Below are 25,905 nucleotides of genomic sequence, written 5' to 3'. Positions count from 1 at the left end.
TCCCGTTGAACCCAACTTTCAAAACCCGTGGACCGGCCAATCAGCGATTGGGGGAGGGAGTTTTAGTTCCTAACCAGGAACATTTTCGGATAAAAATCGTTCTGATTGCTACCCTTTCGTTGGGGGCCACCATTGATTTATTCTGCAGACTGTGGTGCTGTGCTCCTTTCTTCCGTATAAATTTAAACTCCCTCCAAGTAGCGCTTTTTGTTGTTGCGGGGCCAGACTGAGTTTCAGCGAGGAACTGGTGTGTGACCTCTAGAGATCAGGCTAGTCTCACGAGGCTCCAACACACACTAGAGAGGTGAGGAATGAAACTATACAATGTAAGACCAGGGCTGATGATGTGGCCATGTTGCAAGAGCCAGGTTGAGAGTTTTGGCACGACACCGGGATTAGGACCTACAGCGATGAGTAGAGACACCGGGGTTAGCACCTATAGCGATGAGTAGAGACACCGGGGTTAGCACCTCTAGCGATGAGTAAAGACACCGGGGTTAGCACCTCTAGCGATGAGTAAAGACACCGGGGTTAGCACCCCTACTATAGCGATGAGTAGAGACACCGGGGTTAGCACCCCTACTATAGCGATGAGTAGAGACACCGGGGTTAGCACCCCTACTATTGCGATGAGTAGAGACACCGGGGTTAGCACCCCTACTATAGCGATGAGTAGAGACACCGGGGTTAGCACCCCTACTGCGATGAGTAGAGACACCGGGGTTAGCACCCCTACTATAGCGATGAGTAGAGACACCTGGGTTAGCACCCCTAGTATAGCGATGAGTAGAGACACCGGGGTTAGCACCCCTACTCTAGCGATGAGTAAAGACACCGGGGTTAGCACCTATAGCGATGAGTAGAGACACCGGGGTTAGCACCCCTACTCTAGGGATGAGTAAAGACACCGGGGTTAGCACCCCTACTATAGCGATGAGTAAAGACACCGGGGTTAGCACCCCTACTATAGCGATGAGTAGAGACACCGGGGTTAGCACCCCTACTATAGCGATGAGTAGAGACACCGGGGTTAGCATCCCTACTATAGCGATGAGTAGAGACGCCGGGGCTAGCACCCCTACTATAGCGATGAGTGTCATGGGCTCTTTAGTGACCACAGGGAGTCAGGACCTCGGTTTAACGTCTCATCCGAAAGACGGGCAATGGGCAAGAATTAAAGAAATGATTTCCCTCCTTGTTTGTTTGCTAATTTATTGCATTTTAATCCAGGAGCCTGTGAGCTGCACTGTACCGCTGGTCCTCTTCTGGTACGTGAACCAGGTCTACAGAGAGAAAATGAAACGCATCGAGGAAAAAAACGGAGTTCATATCCAAAAGGAAGTGAAGGTGTCCTTCAACGGTGACACCAGCGCTGGAGCAGACCCAGTCAAGGCTCTCTCTGAATTCACCGATCTAGTCCAGTCTTGTTTAGGAGACTCCACATGCTACTCTTACTCCCATGAGCCCGGTCAAGTGGACTGGGAGAAAGCCCTTCAACTCATCCAGCAGGGTCGAGAGAAGCTCACGCTTACCGTGTCCCCCCATGAGGTGGAGGTGTGTGGGCCAATGGAAAGCCTGAAGACTTTCCAAAATTATTCAAAAATTATAAAGAAAAGCCATAATTCCCAGATTCCTGGTCCGTCATCTACAGGGGAAGCTCAAGGAAGATCAGACACATTGCACATTGATCCAGTACATTGGCTTGTAATAACTACTCTCTTTAAGACGGAGTTGGCAGAACTTGAAAAAGGGTTTGGGGTGAAATATGGTTACATACAGGATAAGGTGAAGGCAAGAGCTGAAATGAAATCCAAAGATGCCTTTACCCTGGAGAGCGACTCCCTCAGAGCTCTTGTGTGCCTGCACCAGAGAGTGACCGCCTCGGTACTGAGTTGCTCCCTGCAGAGCCAGAGCCAGAGACACCTAGTGAAGGAGAGACTGGCTGGACTCCCTGGGGTCGTCCCTGATTTTCGGGGGGACCAGTGGAGGATCATCGGCCTGCCAGAGGACCTGCGCCGGGCTGTTGACCTCATCGAGAGTGACCTAGGAAGACCCGTCTTCAGGGAGGAGGACAAGCAGAGGATTGGACACCTGAGATATGGAGTCGACTCCAGCGGAGGAAGTGACATGGCAGGGGGCAAACCCCCAGTGAGGGGAGCCCCGGCAGCTGAAGAAGAAGAAGACAAGTGTCCTGTTTGCATGGATCAAATTACAAACAGGAGAATGCTGCCGTGCCACCACGCGTTGTGCAAGGAATGTCTGGAAAACTTAGTGACACAGATGGGACCCACCTGTCCGATATGTAAAGCTCTTTTTGGAGAATTGACGGGAGACCAGCCTGACGGAAGAATGACATATGAAACTCAACGTTATTCACTTCCAGGTTTCCAGGGACACGGCAATATAGTGATCAAATATGAGATGTATCCTGGAAAACAGACGGTACTTATTATCATTTTATCTCTATAGATAAAGATACATGGATATGTTTCTTGTATTTGCATGTATGCACATTTTATTTTTGAATTTACATTGCAAATTCACCCCCTCCTGTATCCCAAGGCCCGACACCCCAACCCTGGGAAGACACATTATGGCACCCAGAGATCAGCGTACCTCCCAGACAACAGAGAAGGCAGGGAGGTGCTGAGGTTACTGCAGAGAGCCTTCGACAAGAGGTTGATCTTCACGGTGGGGACCTCCCGTACCTCGGGGTCCGAGGACCAGGTCACCTGGAACGATATCCACCACAAGACTAGCATCAGTGGAGGTCCATCGAGGTAGGCTGATGTCCATGTCTTAACAACGTTTGGATGTTTTGGAGCGGAGAGAGAGCGGAGACAGGAAGGATTGATCCACTAATGTGTCAACTGTTTGGCAGCATGGCCGTAGCCAGCTATGCGGTCACTGAGGTCAGGCAAACTGCAACAATCACTTTCTCCTCCATGCCGCAGTTCACCCCGGACTGCATTGGACTGAGTTTGACGGTTGAACGCTGATTGGCTGTTACGTTACACATGTCACTCAGTTATCACGCTGTTGAACGCTGATTGGTTGTCATCACGACAAAAACTTGTCGCCGGTTTTCTATCGCGAAAAATTCGCCCGATACGCGTCTCTAGGTTCACTTTGTATGGGATCTTGTCGCCCCGTCGCGTCTGGTGTGAACGCACAATGCGATTCTTCCTCGGCGGCGCCATGTTTGCTGCGTTCTTAACCAAAACAAAGCAGTGTGTGTGTGACGTCACGACACATTTGCCGCGACCGGAACCGATAAGCGGAATCGTTAAGCAGGCTTGCTAATGATTCCAAGGAATCGGTTGACTCGGCACCGGTTCTGAACAAGAACTGGTTCTCGATTCCCATCCCTAACGTTGATATTACAAACACACACAAAATATAATATTTTATAAAAGTATTTTTGTTTCTGTATCTATCTATTTGTAGATAGTGAGTTTGTGTGTAGTGTATTGCTTTGGTTGTGTCTGTATGTGTCTGTTTGCAGTAAATGAGCGCCATTAGAATAAAGAAATCTGGACCCCACTCATTTCTAAACCCTGGCAACGGCCCTGTTTTGCAGCTTTGGGTATCCAGACCCCGACTACCTTCGGAGGGTGAAGGAGGAACTGAAGGCGAAAGGCATCGAGTGAAGTCCTCTCATTAGAAAAACATCTGCATCATTTCAAGATCCAATCTGTATCACTTAAACAAATCAAACTTTGAATGTATCTGTCTTTTGAATAGAAACAGGGAATGTCTCATGTAGGGCAAATGGTTTAATGGGTATGAATATCTTGCTGATTGTTACGTGGAAAGGTTTGTTGAATGAGAATATATAGACTACATTAGAAATTATGTTAAATTAAGACGAGATGGCTTCAACTGTACAAAATTGTTAGCGCCTTCAAAATATCAGCGCACTGTAAAAGTAGACAACCATTTCGTTGTTTACGGTTAAGTTTCTCATTGTAGTTGATTCACATAAATAACTTTTAATGTGGAAAGTATTGTATTAACATTTAAACTATTTATACTTACAAATACAAACCAATAACAAATCTAATGCATGTTGGTGATTGAAGTTGATTGGTGTGATATTTGCATTTATAAAAGATAATCAAAACATGATAGTATAGCAGTGTGGCTTCTTTATGTTCTCATTACATTATCAATAAAGCCAGATGATTCTCTTTTACGTTTTGTTTCATCCTGTTAGGAGTAGGTTGCTAATCCGGTCTGGTCTGCACGTCATGATAGCTCACGATGCTCTCTGGGCGTGTATCTAACTATGTGGACGTGTAACTTGCTCTATGGGCGTGTATCAAACTATGTGGGCGTGTCACTTGCTCTATGGGCGTGTATCACACTATGTGGGCACTGGGGATGTATCGAATTATGTGGGCGTGGCATGTGCTATATAGGTCCAACACTTTCACTTTTGATTTTAAGAAGAGAATTAAGAAGCGAACCAACGGGTGAAGTAAGTTGAAAACGTATGCAACTAAACATCGTGTGTGTGTGTGTGTGTGTGTGTGTGTGTGTGTGTGTGTGTGTGTGTGTGTGTGTGTGTGTGTGTGTGTGGTTTTGTGTGTGTGTCGAGGGGGGGGGAGTACGAGGAATAACAAACTCGGGTGTATAAACGTTTTATCAGAACGGGGAAACGTCTGCATCTCAGACAAGAACTGGGTACGAGTGGGAGCTAAATAAGCAAGAGGCTATTTCTGAGAAAAACTAAAACGTCAGTGTCATATGACCGGTCTGGTCCCGACGTTAAATATCGAACAGATGTTAACGACTAGTTAACCATCTGTCTCACATTCAACCTGCTGACAAGCAAACCCGATTTCATATCCGTTGCTACCATAAGGCTGTAAAAAATCGATTATTCCACGCTGGGCCTGTCAACCTGTCAATAACGTAACAGGCGTTATTGACAGGTTGAACAGGCGTTATTGACACGTTCGCAATTGAAAATAACAATGACGTAATTTGTTGATAATAATGAAGGATCTGAAAACTTTCAGCCAGGATTACCGAGATGGAAAACAAAGCCACCATTCGTCTGAAGGTAGACTGGCCAGAAGGAGTACCCCGGCAGCCGGAGGTAGAACTTCAAAAGGCTCTACAAACCTGGTTAACCAAATCCGCCAGCAGTACTGTCTGGGAGTGTCGGAGTGTAACTTCTCCACAAGATGGAGCTGTTGAGGCGGTGGTTTCAGCCTCTTTAGGTAGGCCTCATTTAATTCTGTTTATTTTATAATAAGCAAAATATAAATCCCAATGACATGTCTTTTAACACCAATTTTTTTTTTTCAATCTCAAGAACATCTATTCACTCAAGAAACTAAGTTGACCCTGAAGCATCAGAGAACAGCGTTAGTGACTTGTGTTCTGCCTGGAGATGAGCTGAATGTAAGTAACGTAGAAGAGTGGAAATGAAATGCATAATCTTCCTTGTTTGTTTTTTTATTGATTGCATTTTATTCTAGGAGCCTGTGAACTGCACTTTACCGCTGGTCCACTTCTGGTACGTGAACCAGGTCTACAGAGAGAAAATGAAACGCATCGAGGAAGAAAACGGAGTTCATATCCAAAAGGACGTGAAGGTGTCCTTCAACGGTGACACCAGCGCTGGAGCAGACCCAGTCAAGGCTCTCTCTGAATTCATCGATCTAGTCCAGTCTTGTTTAGGAGACTCCACAAGCTACTCTTACTCCCATGGGCCCGGTCAAGTGGACTGGGAGAAAGCCCTTCAACACATCCAGCAGGGTCAAGAGAAGCTCACGCTTACCGTGTCACCCCATGAGGTGGAGGTGTGCGGGCCGATGAAAAGCCTGAAGACTTTCGAAACCATTTCAAAAATGCAAAAGAAAACCCTTAATACTCCGGTTCCTGGTCCGTCATCTGCAGGGGAAGCTCAAGGAAGATCACAAAGGGTCAGCATGAACTTCAGAGACCCTCTGCTCAGCTCTGGTGTAGCAATAGATGCAACCAACTACAAAGTGATGGCTATCGCTTATAAGGATGAAATGGCCATGATCGAAAGCAAGTTCGGTGTGAATTTGTGTTACATGGAAGATGCGGTCTGGGCCAAAGCTAAACCCGGGGGGTCTGAAGACACCGTTACCCTGGAGGGCCACGCCCTCAGAGCTGTTCTGTGTCTGTACCAGAGAGTGGCCACCTCGGTGCTGAGTTGCTCCCTGCAGAGCCAGAGCCAGAGCGAGATCCACCTAGTGGGGCAGAGACTGGCTGGACACCCTGGGGTCGTCCTAGACCGTCTTGGGGACCAGTGGAGGATCATCGGCCTGCCAGAGGACCTGCGCCGGGCTGTGGAGCACATCGAGAGTGACCTAGAAGGACCCGTCTTCAGGGAGGAGGACAGGCAGAGGATCGGATGTTCCAAAAGTGATGCATCTCTATGCGTTATTGCATGAGAGCCAGCCTCTATACAAAATGTTTGCTTCATTTTCTCAAAGCCCAAAAAAAATGTGAATCTCTAAATAATATGGCATGTTCCCCTACTGGACTCTGCTTTCTGCCAGGGCTCCCAGTACGCTGATGTGAATGGTTCAGAAGTAGGTGTTTAAACTTAATGAGTCAGGAAAAAAGCATTCAATCACTTTCTTTAATTGATCTATCTCTATGCATTTTTTTGGCCGTACATTTATTAGGCCCTATGCAGATTTATTTTTAATTACTTATTTAATTAGATTATATAGCAATGTTATATTAAAACTATTAAACTAAAACCATTTTAACCAATCAACAATTTCAGCCGAGGAGACGAAAAAGAATGCTCTCTGTACAGTTTTTCCATTTTATTTTATTTATAACAATACCTTTTATTTAGTTTGCAGAGTACTCCAGCAAAAAGTAAAACATTATTCTCTTTCCAGAAGAAGTCTGCGTTTCCATGCATTGTGTACTATAAAAGCTATGTGACATCTGTAATTAAAAACAAAGGCTAATCAAAAACAATCCCACGAATGGTCGTATGATTTAAAACAAACACGGCGGTAAAATGATTGTACTTTCAATCGAAGACATGAAGGCAGCAGACACATCAGACTAAAAGAAACACCCCATGTTGACGCCTTGTTGTGTTGTATAAAGAACGTGTTATCGGGGTTATGATGAGATCGCTGGAGCGTTCCACATGCAGTAAGGTACGACAAACCACCGTCTGGCCGGAGCAGCGTCTGGGGTCAGTGGCAGAGCGTGGCAGCAGCAGCAGCAGCAGCAGCACGGGGAGGGTTGGGGGGAAAGATAAACAGCAACAGCTAAGTAAGCGGCTGAAGGAAAAGTAACGCATTTGAGACCTGATTCTTTAGAAAAAAATATGCTGAACAACAGGCCCTTTACATTTCTAAAGGCAAACTGGACTTTACCACAGGGAGGAAACGCCCAACAATCAGAGCCTATCCCTGCGGGGTGATAGTAGTCTCTCTATTCTTGTTGAGAAAGCGTTCACAGTCCGCTCATCACTGTTCACACTCGGCCTCGTTTGGTGAGCAAATCCATTCTCTTTGCACCCACGTCCGACAACCGCCATGGCATGTCGGACCAATCACAAGCAACCTTCCATGATTCTCACCCCCCCCCCCCCCCCCACGACACACGCCTCCCTCACCCTCCCACTGCGCACACGCTCTGAACACACCGATTGGTGATGAAACGCACACATTTACCTGCCTTGGGTTCTACGGTATTCAAGGGTTTGTGCGATGTTGATCGAGGAGAGTGTGTGGTAATACTGTGCTATGGTGTTGCCCTCTGGTATCTTTTATATGTGCTCCACGCAGAACTCTGATAAGTCATCGTAAAAGTTGTCTCTTCCACTCTACCAACAGTGTTTTCAACAGGATTGGTACCCATGTATAAAGGAGCATCTCGGCTCCCAGTCAACGCGAACAGCTGGCACTGGTGAAATGGAACAACTCTTTTTTATACAATTCATATAAAAATAAAAAAATTAAAATTGCTCCAATGACAACTACTTTTTTCAAATTTTCTCATTTCAATTTCATTTTTGCAAGGAGGTAGTGGCTATTTAGGTACGGGGGAGAAGGGATACTTGTAAATGAAAAAATCTGTCATAGAAAAATGTGATTAATTTTTTTTTTTTTGACCAGAGGAATCTGAAAAGAACAAAATATAATACTGCAATCACATACAAAAGTAGTCCTTCATTTTGTACATTTTATACAGTGTTCAAACTTTTTTTCGTCGATTTGCTCTCGGCTGTTTTTTTTCTCTCTCTCTTTCTTTAAAAGGCAAAATGGGGGTGTGTTGGGACCATGTGGCCCCCGGGGGCCCGTCTACGCCAAGGGGTCCACCAGTGGCTCCTCGTCCCCCCGCGACAGCAGCTCCTTCTTCTCGTCCGTGCTCGCCAGGGAGTTGCGGCTGTTGTGGGCGCCCATGTACAGCGTGGCGTAGACCGGGTTGGTGAAGTTGGTGGGCTGGGGGGGGGAACCAAGAGTTCACAAAGCTTTATTGACCAAAGCATCGCGTCGACAAACACACAAGGAGGTCGTCTAGCTCATTGTGCTCATCTAGCGCACGCACCAACAGATGTTAAACACGTCTCAACCGAATTAAGCATTGACTCATCTCAGAGAAGTTCTCACCCGTCGATTTAGTATACAGTTAATGAATTACATTTATATCTCTACAAATATGACAAGGTCCGGAGTCCTCCCTAGCATTAGCAGATTAGCGTTTCAACCGCGGTTCTGAACACGACGACGAAGAGGGGGGGCGGCCGGTCTCTTACCTTGTCGGGGTCAAGGGTGAAGTCGGCGTCCAGCAGCTCCCCGGCGTCCTCGTCCGGCCCCCCCTCGTAGATCTTGTAGGCGGGGTTCCCGATCTCCACGTTCATGGCCCCGTTGCTCATCCTCTGGTGCTGGAAGCCCTTGGCCCTGCGGGCCCCGGAAGACGACAACAGAAACGGGTTGGTCACCGCGGCAACGCAAGAGGAGGGGGGGAGGGGGGAGGGGGGGGGGGGGTACACGGTGCAGGCCGGGGCACGAGGGGTGGAAGGGAAGGGACAGCACCTCACTTTCACCAAGCCAACATGTCAGCCAGGGAGCAAGCGCCCGGAGTCGACTGAGTCCGGCTCCTCCCCCCCGAGCCTCAGACCTCAGCGGGGAGCCCCCCCCCCCGAGACCACCTCGGTGACGTGTGACTCTTGAAACGTCTGAGGCAGCGGTGGTCCACTCCGTCAGGGACGAACACGGACCCCCCCCCTTGGTGACTACGGACCCTTGCCTCGGCAGAATGCTGTCTGCATGTCGGCCGGCATGCTGGGACGTCACCACGGCACAACGCCACAGACAGGGGGGTACGGGGTACAGGGGACAGGGGGCACTGCAAGCAGCACACACACATGGGGGGGGGGGGGGGGGCCCCTGGGTGGGCCGGCGAGGAAAGATAAGGGGACACTAGGACGGGCAGGCCCGGTCCAGGCAGACACACCGACCACAGAGCCCGCACCGCACAACAACAACAACAACAACAACAACAACAACAACAACAACAACAACAACTACGAGTGATGGGCGAGGGAGAGAGAGAGAGAGAGAGAGCAGGAGGATAGAAGGAGAGGAAGAGGATGGTGAAGGCACAACCCTGACAACCGTTACCGCGAGTGTCGTGGGCACGACTTGGCGAGCCCGCTAGACCTGAGGAGCAGAGCAGAGGTCATTGAGGAGAGGGGGTGGGGTGTGTGTGTGTGTGTGTGTGTGTGTGTGTGTGTGTGTGTGTGTGTGTGTGTGTGTGTGTGTGTGTGTGTGCATGTGTGTGTGTGTGTGTGTGTGTGTGTGCATGTGTGTGCGCGTGTGAGTCTCCGGACGTCTCTGTGTGTGCGACTGTGTGTGTGCCTGTGTGTGTGCCTGTGTGTGTGCGTGCGTTAATGCATGTGCCTGTACGTGAGTGTGTGTTTGTGCGTGTGAGTGTGTGTGCGTTAATGCGTGTGTGTGTGTGTGTGCGTGTGCACGTGTGTGTGTGTGTGTGTCTCACCCTCTCATTCTCCTCCGGTACCAGAACAGGGCTCCTGCAGCCAACAGAACCAGCAGCAGCAGCAGCACCACGGGGACCACGATAGAGGCGGTGCCTGGACACACACAAGAACCACAGCACAGAGCGGTGTCACGGCGCGTCGAGCGGAGAGCACCGAGGTGTCTTCGTCTGGTGTTCACTGAGCTGAGGTGAAGAGGAGGAGTCGACTCACGCGCACCAGTTCCCGAGCTGCTGTCCGCGGTGGCGACCGTCTCACAGCGCTGGCCGGTCCAGCCCGGAGCACATCTGCACACACACACACAGAGACGCACACACACACACACACACACACACACACACAGTGACGCACACGCACACACACACATACAGAGACGCACGCACACACACACACACACACACAGACACACACGCACACACACACACACACACGCACACACACACATACAGAGACGCACGCACACACACACACACACACACACACACACACAGTGACGCACGCACACACACACACACACACACATACAGAGACGCACGCACACACACACACACACACACACAGACACACACGCACACACACACACACACACACGCACACACACACATACAGAGACGCACGCACACACACACACACACACACACAGACGCACAAACACACACACACACACAAACACAGACACACACACACAGACGCACAAGCGCACACACACAAACACACACACACACACACACAGACACACACACACACACGCACACACACACACATACAGACGCACAAGCACACAAACACACAGAGACGCACACATGCACACACAGATGCACACACATAGACACACACACACACACACACACACACACAGATGCACACATACACACACACAAACACAAAGACACAAAAACACAAAGAGACACACAGACACACACAGCAGGGTTTAGAACAGCCCGCTCAGAGCCACTGGAGCAGTGAGGGTGGGGGGGAGGGTGGGGGGGTCGGCGGCTGGCTCCACCTGCACTCCGGGAGGCGGGTCAGCGGGTGGAGGGAGCACTGGCCGTTGGCGCAGTACTCGTTGGTGTCGCAGGTGTAGCAGCTGGGCTGGACCCGGCCGTTGGGACAGCTGCGGGACAGACGGACGGAGGCTGAGTGCTGCGGCACCACACACACACGTGGGTCTGTGTGTGTGTGTGTGTGTGTGTGTGTGTGTGTGTGTGTGTGTGTGTGTGTGTGTGTGTGTGTGTGTGTAGCTCTCTGTGTGTCTCTATGTCTTTCTCTGTGTGTGTGTGTGTGTGTGTGTGTGTGTGTGTGTGTGTGTGTGTGTGTGTGTGTGTGTCTCTATGTCTTTCTCTCTGTTTCTGTGTGTGTGTGTTTCTGTGTGTTTCTGTGTGTGTGTGTGTGTGTGTGTGTGTGTGTGTGTGTGTGTGTGTGTGTGTGTGTGTGTGTGTGTGTGTGTCTCTGTGACCCTTACAGGCAGGTGACCTCCCCGGTGGGGTGCAGCGTGTTGGTGGGGGTGCACTTCCCGTCCCGGCAGTAGTGGCAGCGGTCCACCTGGCAGGTGCTGCCCAGGTACTGGGGGGGGCAGCGGCACTGCTGGGCCCCGTCGGGCCCCTGGAGGCACTGGCCCCCGTTCAGACAGCGGCCCTCGCACGCAGCTGCTCACACACACACAGGCAGACACACACACACACACAGGCAGAGACACACACACACAGGCAGAGACACACACACACACACACACACACACACACACACACACACACACACACACACACACACACACACACACACATCCAGGCAGAGACACACACACACAAACAGAAACACACACACAAACACACACACAGTGGGTGAGCGGGGGCATCGGGGTGAACCCGGTGGTGACCTCGAGGGCGGAGCCTGACTCACTGTACTGGCACTGGTCCCCGAGGACGCCGGGGGGGCACAGGCAGGTGGGCTGGTTGCCGGGGGTGACGGTGCAGTTGCCCCGGTTCTGGCAGTAGTTCTGGCAGGTGTGCAGGTCGCAGCGGGGCCCCGTGTGGCCCTTCAGGCAGCGGCAGGTGGGGGAGCCTGGAGGGACGGGGGAGGGACGGGGGAGGAGAGGGGGAGGGACGGGGGAGGAGAGGGGGAGGAGAGGGGGAGGGACGGGGGAGGGACGTGGGAGGGACGGGGTAGGGACGTGGGGAGAGACGGGGGAGGGGCAGGGGAGAGACGGGGGAGTGACGGGGGAGAGACGGGGGAGAGACGGGGGAGGGACGGGGGAGGGACGGGGGAGGGACGGGGGAGAGACGGGGGAGGGACGGTGGAGGGACGGGGGAGGGACGGTGGAGGGACGGGGGAGGGACGGGGGAGGGACGGGAGAGGGACGGGGGAGGGACGGGAGAGGGACGGGGGAGGGACGGAGAGGGGCCGCTCTGTTACACAACTTTTAATAACCAGTTCAAAGATGATTTTATGTATATTAATGTTAACTATAGATGTTGTTACATCTATTAATGTTAACAGTAGATGTGAATGCTGACTATAGATGTTGTAACATCTATTAATGTTAAAGGTTGTATAGGTGATTTGCTTTTTTGGCCATTTTTGCAAAATTACTTGAAATCCTTATCATAACCCGCTTACAGCCACTGAGTTAGAAGTACTGACATGAAAATTAAACAAGTCAATCATCTGTGGAACGGGCAGGGCTCGAAAAACTCCAGCCAATCATTTCCATTGCCACCGAGTTGCATTGGACAGTAAGTACGTCAATCAAACGGTCGTACTGCACTCCCCCTCCCCCGCGCCCCGCGCGCGACCCCTTCGTGCAGTACTCGTGACCCAGAGCTCGTGACCCAGAGCAAGCTCCTGTTTGTTGTTATCCTGCGGTAGCTACTGGAACTAGTTAATCCACATTTGGACCTAGCAGTAGAAGACAATTTCCATGGCAGACAAGACGCCACCATCCCCACCACCACCACCACCACCAGCAAAGAGAAGGAAAACTCTTTTTCAGAGAGTAATTGATAATAAAAACGCTGAAAGAGAAAAACTGAAATCAAGAATAATCCTAGGCGCTGCTTTCGAACGTTGGCGGCAACTGAAGGACGAGAAGGGTCTAAAAACCGATGCTTGTGTGGCGGTTGACCTAGTTTCAAAGTTTATACCGTTTATACTCGGTAATACCGGTGTGGAGACGAGTGTATTACTCGGTGTGAAAATGTCCACACCGCGGCAACCCTAGTGAAAACCAGGACTTCCAATACAATTATATGAAACAAACATACATTTTCTAAAAATAGTAATGATTTATGTGACCGTTTAATGTTTATAACATCTGGTCCAACCATTGCAGCGAGAACGTATTCTCAGCAGGGGGTGCAGGGAAAAAAAAAAATTCAGCCTGCACTAGACTCGCAACTCGTTACATTGATAAAAAAAGATGTATAGCAGCGCAGCTCAATTACACCAGTGCATGCGCGGACAGTTGAAAATCGATCGTTCACATCCAGCTGCTCACAGAACAAGTTTAGCGCACCACCGCTACCCTCACACTTTTTCATATAACCTTTTTTCAGCACTAGGTCATATGAGCATTAAATAAATGCTGCGTCTCAAAATGCCTTGGACAGCAGCGAGGATGACTCGCTTTGCCACGGGCCGAAACAGTTCGGAGCGACCACAGCCAGAGCGAACACAGCGGGGCAGAGGAGTGTCAGGAATAGTCTTTGGTGTACACATCAGTACGGCCTATTTGCACTACTGTTTAGTGGCAATGCAGTGTTTTATTCGATGCCTTTTTATTTTCGTATATTATTTCAATGAATACAATTTATTTATTCATAAAAAACGGATCTGGTCTTCAAATCTTTTTTCCAAATATAGGTCGTCTTACAATGGGGTTTGTGTTTATATTCGGACCAATACGGTACAGCGGGCGCTCACATGACGTTAAGCATTTCCTGGTGCATAATGTGACGCTTCAGAACCTAAAATCCCGTTTCTCCCCGTTGACACGACAACACATAACCGGCGTTTTCAGAAATCTCCACTTTGGCCGGAGTTTCTAGAAATGATCGTTTTCTGTGATAAGACAGGGCCTCGGACAGGGGGTGTTGCAGCACCCCCAGCACTCCTACTTCCCGCGGTACTGGGTGCAACTTACAGCTGAATGTAGTGCCATGTTGTTAAACGAAAACCTACGCTAGCCTGGCTCGCTCTCGCGCATCTCTGTTCGCGCTCGTGCATGATTGCGCGTCCAGGTACTTGGAATGGGTGGAGTCAGAGTCAGCGTTGAAGGAGAGGGGGTAGGACCATATGAGTTGTGTATTTTCAAAATCTGCTGGCGTTTCGCAAATCACCTACCCAACCTTTAACAGTGGATGTGAATGCTAACTATAGATCTCTTCCCTATCGCCCTGTATCCTCCCGGGCCCCAGGGGGCGCCCCCGGTACCTGAGGGGGACGGGGCGCAGGTGCCCCCGTTGAGGCAGTAGTCCCGGCACTGGTCCACCTCGCAGCGCTCGCCGCCGTAGTTGGGCTGGCAGTGGCACTTGGGCTGCCGGCGGGCGTTCAGGAAGCAGCTGCCGCCGTGCAGACACTGCACCGCACACGGGCCACTGGGGGGCGCTGTGGACCAGACACACACCTCACAACCTGCTCTGCCTTGAGCCTGTGTGTTTCTGTTTGTGTGTGTGTGTGTGTGTGTGTGTGTGTGTGTGTGTGTGTGTGTGTGTGTGTGTGTGTGTGTGTGTGTGTGTGTGTGTGTGTGTGTGGTTGTGTTTTTCTGTGTATATATGCGTGTGTGTGGTTGTGTGTGTGTGTGTGTGTGTGTGTGGTTGTGTGTGTATGTGAATGTATGCGTGTATGTGGTTGTGTGTGTGCGTGTGTGTTGCTGTGTGTATGCGTGTGTGTGTGTGCACGTGTGCGCGCATGCCCGTGTGCGTATGTACGTGTTTGTGCTTGTGTGTGTGTATATTTGTGCGAGCATGCCTGCGTCTTAGTGTAGGTATGCGTGTGTGTATACGCCCTGTGTGCGCGCATGTATGTGCGTTTATGAATGTGTGTGTGTATACGTGAGTGCGTGCGTGTGAATGTGTGTGTAGAGGTGTGTGTGCGTCCCTACGTACCCAGTGGGGACAGGGTGGGCGGGGGCAGCTCCACACAGGTGCCGTTGTCCAGCGTGCGTCCGTTGGGGCAGACGCAAACCGGCCCGCTCGGGCTCAGCAGGCACAGCCACTCACACTTCTTCCTGTCGCAGGGGTTGGGGACTGGGGGGGGGGGGGGGGGGGGCATGTACTCAGTGACCGGTATCATCACAAGCAGTGTCATGTTGTCATTGACCCCTGCTGCTATTTACTGATCACGCAGAAAATAAAAAAATGTAGTGTATAATAGCGATGAGGACCACGCGTTTTTTGTGGACCGACCGACCGACAATTCATAGTGTATCTTCAAGCTTGTAACAGCTTTTAGCTTTCTAACCCAAGAGGTAGGCCTACAACATCTGCAGCAGTAGAGAACACCCTTGTTATACTAAGGTAAAATCACAACATCCTTACACAGACACAAATAACGCTACTGTGTTATACTCCAATAATACATATCACTACAAAAAAACATTCTCTTTTCTCAGAATTTCTGCCACTAAGCTGTCGAGTGGCCGTGACGTCTAATTTGACAACCAAAACGGACTTTATGAACCTGGCCCCATGACATGGCCCTCACATCTTTAAGAAAAAAGTAAAATAGTCTGGCTTAATCCAGGGCCCCTTGTACACCTGAACCCTTGTGCTGCAGCTAGGTGAGCCTGTGTGTTAATTAGCGTCTGATCACAAGGCTCTGTAAGGCTGTGTGGTGGGGGGGGGGGGGGGGGGGGGGGGGAGGGGGGACTCACGGTCAGGCTGCTTGTAGCGGTGGAACAGCACCAGGTCGGTGGCGTGGTTGATGCCCGTGGTCAGGTTCTCCACCGCGCCACGCCCAAACTTGTTGACCCGGAACACGTGGTTGTTGAAGGAGGTGACGCCGTAGATGTAGTCCTCGAAGACGTCGATGCTGAACGGGTGGTAGAGATCTGTGTGCGTGTGAGTGTGAGTGTGTGTGTGGGGGAGGACGACATATCAGAAGAACATCAACAACTTTCCAAGCACGTGTACATATTACCATGTATCAATGTCACCCATTCTACCTGGTGCAAACAATAACAAACATGACAATCCAGCCGGGCGTCACACTGACACCACCGTGACATCACGCTGACATCACAGTGACATCACGCTGACATCACAGTGACATCACGCTGATATCACAGTGAAATCCCGGTGACATTAAGATGACATCATGGCGGCTTCACGGTGATGTCACGCTGACATCAAAGAGACTCAATCAATGGGATTGTGTGTGTCTCGTCACTCAACGGTGACATCACAGTGACATCAAGGGGAGTGTGTGTGTGTGGTCACTGTGTGTGGTCACTCAACGGTGACATCACCGTGACATCACGGGGAGTGTGTGTGTGTGGTCACTCAACGGTGACATCACTGTGACATCACGGGGAGTTTGTGTGTGTCTCGTCACTCAACGGTGACATCACCGTGACATCACGGGGAGTGTGTGTGTGTGTGGTCACTCAACGGTGACATCACGGGGAGTGTGTGGTCACTCAACGGTGACATCACAGTGACATCACGGGGAGTGTGTGTGTGTGTGGTCACTCAACGGTTCTTGATGCCCGACACGGCGACCACGGGGTCGCTGCCGTTCAGCCGCACGCTGCCGATGATGGACAGTTTGGCGTCGGCCCAGTAGAGGCGCTCGTTGAAGTAGTCGACCGCCAGACCTGGAGGATACAGAGACAGGGTCCACTTTAACACAGCGTCCACTTAAACACACCGGAGAGGGTCCACTTAAACACAGGGTCAACTTAACCACACCTTTACCTTAAACACAGGGTGCACTTAAACACAGGGTGCACTTAAATACACCTTAACCTTAAACATAGGGTCCACTTTAACACAGGGTGCACTTAAACACAGCTCAACCTTAAACACAGGGTCAACTTAACCACACCTTTACCTTAAACATAGGGTGCACTTATTACACAGGGTGCACTTAAACACACCTTGAACTTAAACATAGGGTCCACTTTAACACAGGGTGCACTTATACACAACGGACAGGGTACCACTTAAACACGCTAGTTAGGGTTACACTAGGTGCGTTTCCATCCCCCTGATTTTATGCAAACTTTGAAGTATCGAATCAGTAAACGGTGATGGAAACACCAAAATTCGCATAAAAATCCTCTGATTCGCAAAAAGGTTAATCCGCTCGCTTGAGGTGGTTTTTGAGAAATTCGAAAGAGAGTAAATTCGCAAAATGGGAGATGGAAACACATTTTTCGAAACAGCTGTGACGTAGCGAACTTTGAACACACAGGACTGACAGTCGTTCCGATTTCTGCATAACGTCCGGCCATGGCAACCCTGCCGACATCAACGTGTAACGTCATCACCCTATTCCGCTCCAACCACTTGATGGAAACGCACCTAATTCGAATGACTTTTTTGCGAACTTTCTAAAGATTCGCATCACCTTTTAGATGGAAACGCAGCTAGTGATAAACCCTAGTTAGGGTTCCACTAGACAAGGTTCCACCTAACCCCGGACAGACCATTCCCGGCTGAAGCAGATGAGCGAGAGAGAGAGAGGTGTTTACCCGTGGGCCACTGGATGATGTGTTCCACTAAAGTCTCCCTCATGGTGCCGTCCATGCCAGCCGTCTCGATCTTGGGGTGGTTTCCCCAGTCCGCCCAGTACATCTTCCTACAGAACGCGTCAACGATAATGGATCAGTCCGTTCCCGTACTCAAGCCCCTTGCAAGAGGCTTCTAGAGTCACACACGCACACACACACACACACACACACACACACGCACGCACGCACACACACACACACACGCATACATGCGCACACACCCACACACACATACGCACCCACACACTAACACCCACACCCACACACTTACACACCCACACGCACACACATCCACATCCACACACTAACACCCATACTCACACACACACACACACACACACACAGACACACACCCACGCACACACACCCAGACCCACACGCATACACACACACACAAACACCCTAGTAAAAGAACGCACCCACACACGTACCCACACACACACACAAACACACTCACCCCCGGGGCGGGTCCACCACGATGGCGTAGGGCTCGTCGATCATGCCCGAGATGAGGGTCTTGCGGTGGCGCCCCCCGCCGATCTGAGCCACCTCGATGACGTCCCGGCCCGAGTCCGTCCAGTACAGGTTCCCCGCCACCCAGTCCACGGCGATGCCCCGCGGCATCTGCAGGTCCGGGATCTGGGGGACCAGAGACCGGGTTAGAGGGGGCTCCGTGGGCGGGCCGGACAGACGGGGCCGGGCCATGGGGGGTGACTCCCCTTCGACTTCAAATGGGCGTTCTGATGGAGGTCAGAATGATAGCTATAGATGTTGTTATGTATTTGAATGTTAACTGTAGATGTGAATGTCAGCTATAGACGATTTTATGCATTTTAATGTTTACTAAATGTGACATGAAATCAAACTGTATGTTAAACCATTATAATCACGGTGGAAATGTTAATTTGATCGTCGTTGACAGGTGAAGTTGGATATAACATTATTTTTGAATCCTATCGTTAAGGTACTTTACATATCTTTATATATATATATATATATTTATCTAAATTATTTGAATCATAAAATACTATTATATTACAAGTTGATGAGGTCACAGGAGGTCAAGGGAGAGGTCACAGCGAGGTCGCAACAAAGTAACACAGAGGTCAAACCGAGGTCACAGCGAGGTCACACTGACATCACAGCGAGGTCACAGGAGGTCAAAGGAGATGTCCCAGCGAGGTCGCGGGCAGACCCACCTCCAGACTGCTGACCCGGGCGTCTCCCTGGCGGTTGTTGTTGGGCGAGGAGAGCGAGGGCAGGTCGTAGGAGGAGATGCGGCCCGTGTGCCAGTTGGTCCAGTAGATGCGGTTGGTTTTCACGAACACGTCCATGGCGTCGATGCGGACGTTGGCGTCGCCCTCGAAGGCAAGCTCGTAGCGCCAGATGGGCATCCCCGGGTCCAGACTGCGGATCTCGTTGTCGTTGCCGATGTAGAGCACCTGTCTCGGAGCTGCGAGTGGGAGGAGGGAAGTGATTTAAGAAACATTTTGTCCCCGTCTCTGTCAGCTTTATTTTATTTTATTTATATTTTTTATATTATATGGTAATGGCAGTAGAGTGCAAAGAATGTGTTCCTTTGTGTGTGTGTGTGTGACACTACTAACATGTCATGGGGAATAACATGAGGACTAAGATTGGGACTAACATGGGGAATAACATGAGGACTAAGATTGGGACTAACATGGGGAATAACATGAGGACTAAGATTGGGACTAACATGGGGAATAACATGAGGACTAAGATTGGGACTAACATGGGGAATAACATGAGGACTAAGATTGGGACTAACATGGGGAATAACATGGGGACTAAGATTGGGACTAACATGGGGAATAACATGAGGACGAAGATTGGGGCTAACATGGGGAATAACATGAGGACTAAGATTGGGACTAACATGGGGAATAACATGAGGACGAAGATTGGGGCTAACATGGGGAATAACATGAGGACTAAGATTGGGACTAACATGGGGAATAACATGCCGACTCACCATCGGCCTTGCAGGTCTCGTTGATCCTGGAGAAGTGCTTTTGGCAGCTGCACTTGTACGAGCCCTTGGTGTTGTTGCAGATGTGAGAACACACTCCGAACTGCGCACACTCGTTCTTATCTGCAAACAAAGCACCCCCCCCCCCAAATGTTTGATTACAACCCTCCACAGCTGGTGTTTCTACTGTCAACACTTTGTAAACAATAAATGTCACTAATAAAGTTTATACAGAGAAACAGGTGGTGTTTTGGTGCGGAAAATGTTGCAGATCAGTCTAGCCTGGATCTGTTGAAGGCCTCTCCCTAAAACAATAGACTATACAGACCCTCCAGAAAAACGCGATTATGCAATCGCATAATTTAATGCATAAACAGCCAAAGTCTGCATATTCATGTTGGGGCCGCATTTTTACAAATATGCTGCACTTTCACCGCATAAATTGCAGATTTTCATGCAAAATATGTGGGGCTTGCATGATTTCATTATCCCCACATTTTCGTTGCAAAGAATTCACATATATCTTAGCAGAAAGTAAACAATGTTTGTGTTTACATCACACAACAGCAGCCATTAAGAGCAGTAATTGCGCGATGCGAACGTCATCGAAAAGCTGCATTTTTCGCAAAAGACCAAACCGGGACCAGACCGGGACCAGACCGGGACCGTACCAGACCGGTACCAGACCGGTACCAGACCAGTACCAGACCAGTACTAGACCAGTACCAGACCGGTATCAGACCGGGACCAGAACTGAAAGTCCCCGCAATTTTTGCAAGTTACCACAATTTCCTCGCATAAAATTGCATAAATATGGCGCATATTTCATCGCAATTTTTACGTAAACGTGCCGCATAATCAAGGATATTTGGCCGCATTTTTCTGGAGGGACTGACTATATAGAACGATATATATAGATGGTCCTGGGAGGGGTACCGGAGAGCCAGGTACCCTGAGAGGAGACCGGAGACCTGGGTACAGGAGACCATGTACCCTGCGGGCTGAGCGGAGACCTGGGTACCCTACTAAGGGGACCAGAGACCCAGGTAACCTGCTAGGGTACCGGAGACCCAGTTAACCTGCTAGGGTACCGGTGAGCCGGGTACCCTGCGAGGGGACCGGAGACCCAGTTAACCTGCTAGGGTACCGGAGAGCCGGGTTCCAGAGACAGGGGTCCCGGGGTACCCTGCGGGGGGGGGGAACCTCAGACCCGGGTACCTTGGCATCTGTTGCGCCCGGAGGACTGGAAGCCGGGCTTGCAGGAGCAGTAGGAGTCGGTGGCGTTGACCACGCAGTGGGCCTCGTCGCCGTCGCCACACACGGTCCGGTTGCTGTGGCAGTCGTTCAGAGCCGTGTCTAGAGAGGGACAGACGGGGGCCGTTACAGGACATCTGTGTACGGTACAGACACACAGACACACACACACACACACACACACACACACACACACACAACCAGAACGTAGACGCTCTGAATCTTAGTTTCTTTGGTATCATGTCATCACGGTGACATCACGCTGACATCACGATGACATCACCCTTATTTTTATTTATTTTAAATATGTATGTATTCTATTGGTATAAACATGATTCAAAATTTTTCGGTGTGAATACGTAGTTGAGTGAGAAGCATGGGCAGTTGCAAACAGAATATCAACCATTAGTGAGTCACAATATCACAACAGTATGACACAATGTACTCAATGTACACAATAAAAGGCTGTCCACAGTACAACATGGTAACTGTAAGACGTCGCCAAGGTAATGTAATGTAACAAACGGACACCAACGGTAACCAGGATGACGGAGTCCGGTCCGACCGGGCGAGGCTCACCGAACTTGTTGCAGGAGACCTCGTCAGAGCCGTAGTCCTCACAGTCGTTGAAGTAGTTGCATCGCAGCGTGGAGCTGATGCAGCGACCGTTATCGCACCGGAACTCGTCCTTCTGGCACCGGAGCGTGGCCGGGACCGTGCCTGTACAGGGGACAGGGGACGGGGGGGTCCTTAGTGGAGGGGGGGCTCCCCGTAGAGCAGTGGTTCTCAAACTTTTTCTACTGGTGTACCTTTAAGATATATTTTTTCAGCTGAGTACCCCCTTCAGCGGCACGAAAATCATTTTGGGAGAAATAAATAATATAATAAAAAATATAAAAAACATAAACTATGTATGTGCGTTCTATCTGGCACTGTAAACATGACATCACATGACACATAACAACAAAAGGGTACAAATACTCACAATTTAGTGAGAAACACAGGCCTGTCTTATCTATTTTTTATTTGAGTACCCCCTGCAGTACTCCAAAGTACCCCTAGGGGTGGGCGCACCCCAATTTGAGAACCACCGCCTTAGAGGGGCCAGGAAGGTCGAGCCTAAGAGTCTCGTTGCTTCTCTCGTGGTGAGACACATTGAAATTGCGATCCACGTTTTCTGTGTCCATCGTACTGCACCTGTGCTGGACCTGGGACCTACCTGGCGTTATCCACCTATCTACATTTCACTGGCCAACGCTGGAGCTGAACTGAACTCTCAGACACACGCTGACAGGAAACAGCTGCTGCTCATTATTTACCATTATTTAGTGGATGTGTTATTTGGTATTATGTGGTATTTTGACCATAATAATAGTAATTATAATAATAACTTAAATTTATTTTGCGCCTTTCAAGGTACCCAAGGTTGCTTAACAAGAGTGGGAATGTGGGGGGGGGGGCAAAAGGGATGTGAAGTGGTAGTTTATTAGGGGCAGTTTCCCCCCATCTCTTCAGACACCCCAGTCGGTGGACGTTCAGCGACCAGTCCTGATCTCCCACCGTGACCGGCAGCCCCCCCCCCCCACTGTTTTTCGACGGTCAGACCCCCAGAGTCCCGCCCCCGGACTCACGGCATTTCAGCTCGTCGCTGTTGTCGCCGCAGTTGTTGACGCCGTCGCATCGCTTCTCCATCGGCAGGCACACGCGGTCGTTATGGCAACGCAGCTGCCGCATGGGTGGGCACTGGAATTTAGCTGGGGGGGGGAAACAAGACGCGTCAATGGAGCGGGAAAAACCGGCTCCGAACCCGGAGTTTTACATCTGAAAAGAGTCTTCATACACTCGACTCCCTTCAGGGGGAGAGAGGGGCTGGGACTCTGTTCAGAGTGCAACGGCAGCTGTCAACAATGCCCCACAGCTCGCCAAAGAACTCCGGCTCTACTATGAGCCTTTGAAGCAGATCTGGAGAACATTAGTACTGGAGAGTCATTTACATTTATATTGACGGCGTTAAGCAGACGCCTTTATCCAAAGCAACTTACAATAAGTACATTTGTCAGAATATATAAGGATACACATGAAACATAATGAGAATTAATGACAGTGTCTTCGGAGGTCCCGGTACGACGCACATCCGAGGCTGAATAAAAAGCGGTCTTATGTCTCCAGCTCCCTCCTCATCATCAGCCCTCGTTCTCCTCCCCTAAAGCGGACGGGGAGCGGGTCCTGTCCCGGTCTGGTACTGGTCTGGTACTGGTCTGGTACCGGTCTGGTCCCGGTCTGGTCCCGGTCTGATACTGGTCTGGTTCAGTTCTGGTACCGGTCTGGTACCGGTCTGGTACTGGTCTGGTACCGGTCTAGTACCGGTCTGGTACTGGTCTGGTACTGGTCTGGTACCGGTCTGGTACTGGTCTGGTACGGTCCCGGTCTGGTACTGGTCTGGTCCCGGTCTGGTCCCGGTCTGGTCCCGGTCTGGTCCCGGTCTGGTCCCGGTCTGGTCCCCGTCTACTCACCACACTCCTCGGGGTTCTCGTCAGAGTTGTCCCCGCAGTCGTCCTCTCCGTCGCAGCGCCAGCTCAGCGGCTTGCACAGGGTGTTGTTACACTGGAACTCCTCCAGGGGGCAGCGGCGGCCCGCTGAGGAAGGACCCCACAGAGGCGGGTTAGAGGGTAGGCCCAGCCCATCGGCCGAGAGGCGACAGCGTGGGGATCACGGATGATTGTTTAGGGAGCAGATGGGGGGAGGGGGATGTGGCTTACCGCTGTTGTCGCATTTCTGCTCGTCGCTGGAGTCCATGCAGTCGGGGTCGGTGTCGCAGCGCCAGCGTATGGGGATGCAGTGGCCGCTCCGGCACTGGAACTGGTCGCTGTCGCACCGCACCACACAGTTGTGCTGGGAACGCCAGGAGATCAGTTTCACAAGTTTACATTTGGCATAAAATAGGCTTTGGGACATTCATGACCCTCCCTTGCCCAACCTGATCATACATACTGAAATAAATAATAATACAAAATTAGCTACAATACAAAATGTATGAATACAGGACAATTATAATACAGAAAAAATATTTGAAAATAATAATGAACTATTGTGATTAGAGCAATAAACGCTGGTCGTTATCGCTAGTCTCAAACACTAGTCTTAAACACTAGTCTTTACGCTAGTCTTAATACTAGCCATAAACGCTAGTCTTTAACGCTAGTATTAAACACTTGCCTTAAACTCTAGTCTTAACTCTAGTCTTAAAAACGAATCTTAACGCTAGCATTAAACACTAGTCCTAAACGCTAGTCTTAAACGCTCGTCTTAAACACTCGTCTTCAACGCTAGTCTTAAACACAAGTCGTGACGATAATCTTAACGCTAGACTTAAACGCTAATCTTAACACTAGTCTTAAACACAAATCTTAACGCCATTTTAAACACTAGTCTTAAACGCAAGTCTTAAGACTAGTGTTAAACACTCGCCTTAAACGCTAGTCTTAACACTCGTCATAAACACTCGTCTTAAACGTTAGTCTTGACACTAATCTTAATCTAAGAAGAAGCCTGTGTACTCAGCAGGGGGGGGGGGTATTTTACCTCGTCCGAGCCGTCGGCGCAGTCGTGGTCGCCGTCGCACTTCCAGCGGCCGGCGATGCAGCGGCCGTTGCTGCAGGAGAACTCGCTCTCCGAGCACGGCCGTGGCACTGGGGGGGGGGGAGGGGGCGGAGCACAATGGGGAAGGGGCGTGGTTAGGGGCGGAGTTATCCAGAGAGGAGGGGAGGGGAGTAGGAGGCGGAGTGGGGTTGGAGTGGGGGGGGCCGAGAGCAGTAGGGCAGGATGCTCCAGAAAAAGGTCCAATCAGAAGGACGGAAACGTTCACCGAGAAAAGTGGGAAGACGTAAAAGGCGCGTTTCAGAGGACTGACGGACGGAGGAACCAGGGAGGGACCAGGGAGGGGTCAGAGAGGACAGAGGAACCAGGGAGGGACCAGGGAGGGGTCAGAGAGGACAGAGGAACCAGGGAGGGACCAGGGAGGGGTCAGAGAGGACAGAGGAACCAGGGAGGGACCAGGGAGGGGTCAGAGAGGACAGAGGAACCAGGGAGGGACCAGGGAGGGGTCAGAGAGGACAGAGAGACCAGGGAGGGACCAGGGAGGGGTCAGAGAGGACAGAGGAACCAGGGAGGGACCAGGGAGGGACCAGGGAGGGGTCAGAGAGGACAGAGGAACCAGGGAGGGACCAGGGAGGGGTCAGAGAGGACAGAGGAACCAGGGAGGGGTCAGAGAGGACAGAGGAACCAGGGAGGGACCAGGGAGGGGTCAGAGAGGACAGAGGAACCAGGGAGGGGTCAGGGAGGGGTCAGAGAGGACAGAGGAACCAGGGAGGGGTCAGGGAGGGTTCATAGAGGCCAGAGGGACCAGGGATAGACCAGGGAAGGCAGCTAGGGACACACACAATAGCGGGAGGCTGGGGGGTTTGAGGTAGATGGATGGGGGGGGGGGGGGGGGGGGCAGGGCTGAAACAGTGGAAACACCTACCTCTATCTCACGCCGACAGGCCAGTGTGAAATGCAAAATAGACATGAAATGATGTGAGATGTGCAAATGGCCACACACACAAGGCAGTGAACAATGTACCATGTACCATGCTACCACACGCACACGCACACGCACACACACACACACACACACACACACGCACACACACACACACACGGCAGTCCAACGTGAACAACAAGAGTATCAACCATTTTGCATTCTATCACACACACACACACACACACACACAGTAGATGTGTAGACGACGCTTACCAGGGGAAGCCGTGGATAACAGACTGCTTGAGTTTCATTCACAAAATGCAGACGGTGATGGTGAGTGTGGGGAGGTTTGGTGGCGGGGGGGAGGGGGCGGGGGGGGGGGGGGGGGACCT

General features: G+C 50.7%; 3 protein-coding genes across 15 annotated transcripts in view; 2 read left to right on the top strand and 1 right to left on the bottom strand.

Moving 5' to 3' along the window:
- Positions 1-4,195, top strand: part of dtx3lb.2 (deltex E3 ubiquitin ligase 3L b, tandem duplicate 2) — a 34,372-nt gene extending 30,177 nt beyond the window's left edge. For 9 of the 13 annotated variants that reach the window (XM_030374379.1, XM_030374383.1, XM_030374380.1 and 6 more), the window contains 3 exons: positions 1,231-2,442; positions 2,563-2,780; positions 3,581-4,195. In XM_030374379.1, the coding sequence (XP_030230239.1) occupies positions 1,231-2,442; positions 2,563-2,780; positions 3,581-3,650 (1,500 nt within the window). In that variant the 3' untranslated portion in view covers positions 3,651-4,195. The remainder of the gene's footprint in view (positions 1-1,230; positions 2,443-2,562; positions 2,781-3,580) is intronic. The other 4 variants (XM_030374387.1, XM_030374388.1, XM_030374384.1 and 1 more) reach the window with 1 other exon arrangement.
- A 472-nt stretch (positions 4,196-4,667) lies between these two features.
- On the top strand, positions 4,668-6,978 carry dtex3lb.1 (deltex E3 ubiquitin ligase 3L b, tandem duplicate 1). The gene is made up of 4 exons (XM_030374392.1): positions 4,668-4,686; positions 5,025-5,228; positions 5,324-5,412; positions 5,490-6,978. Exons 2-4 carry the CDS (start codon positions 5,039-5,041, stop codon positions 6,432-6,434), a joined length of 1,224 nt encoding a protein of 407 aa, XP_030230252.1. The 5' UTR covers positions 4,668-4,686; positions 5,025-5,038; the 3' UTR covers positions 6,435-6,978.
- lrp1aa (low density lipoprotein receptor-related protein 1Aa) overlaps positions 6,804-25,905 on the bottom strand; it is a gene marked incomplete in the record, with an annotated part of 97,697 nt that continues 78,595 nt past the window's right edge. Inside the window, 21 exon segments of the mRNA XM_030374376.1 lie at positions 6,804-8,459; positions 8,774-8,918; positions 10,018-10,111; positions 10,229-10,302; positions 11,022-11,129; positions 11,478-11,661; positions 11,915-12,076; positions 14,444-14,617; positions 15,118-15,258; positions 15,885-16,061; positions 16,707-16,826; positions 17,706-17,812; positions 18,202-18,383; positions 18,944-19,197; positions 19,741-19,860; positions 20,956-21,093; positions 21,571-21,711; positions 22,623-22,745; positions 23,505-23,627; positions 23,751-23,883; positions 24,574-24,680. Of these exon segments, the coding sequence (XP_030230236.1) occupies positions 8,319-8,459; positions 8,774-8,918; positions 10,018-10,111; positions 10,229-10,302; positions 11,022-11,129; positions 11,478-11,661; positions 11,915-12,076; positions 14,444-14,617; positions 15,118-15,258; positions 15,885-16,061; positions 16,707-16,826; positions 17,706-17,812; positions 18,202-18,383; positions 18,944-19,197; positions 19,741-19,860; positions 20,956-21,093; positions 21,571-21,711; positions 22,623-22,745; positions 23,505-23,627; positions 23,751-23,883; positions 24,574-24,680 (2,948 nt within the window).

The sequence above is a fragment of the Gadus morhua genome, chromosome 13 (genome assembly GCF_902167405.1).
Source record: "Gadus morhua chromosome 13, gadMor3.0, whole genome shotgun sequence".
In the NCBI taxonomy this organism is placed as follows: Eukaryota; Metazoa; Chordata; class Actinopteri; order Gadiformes; family Gadidae; genus Gadus; species Gadus morhua.
Note: the sequence above shows the minus strand (reverse complement) of the source record. Positions and strands in the feature narration are given on the sequence as shown.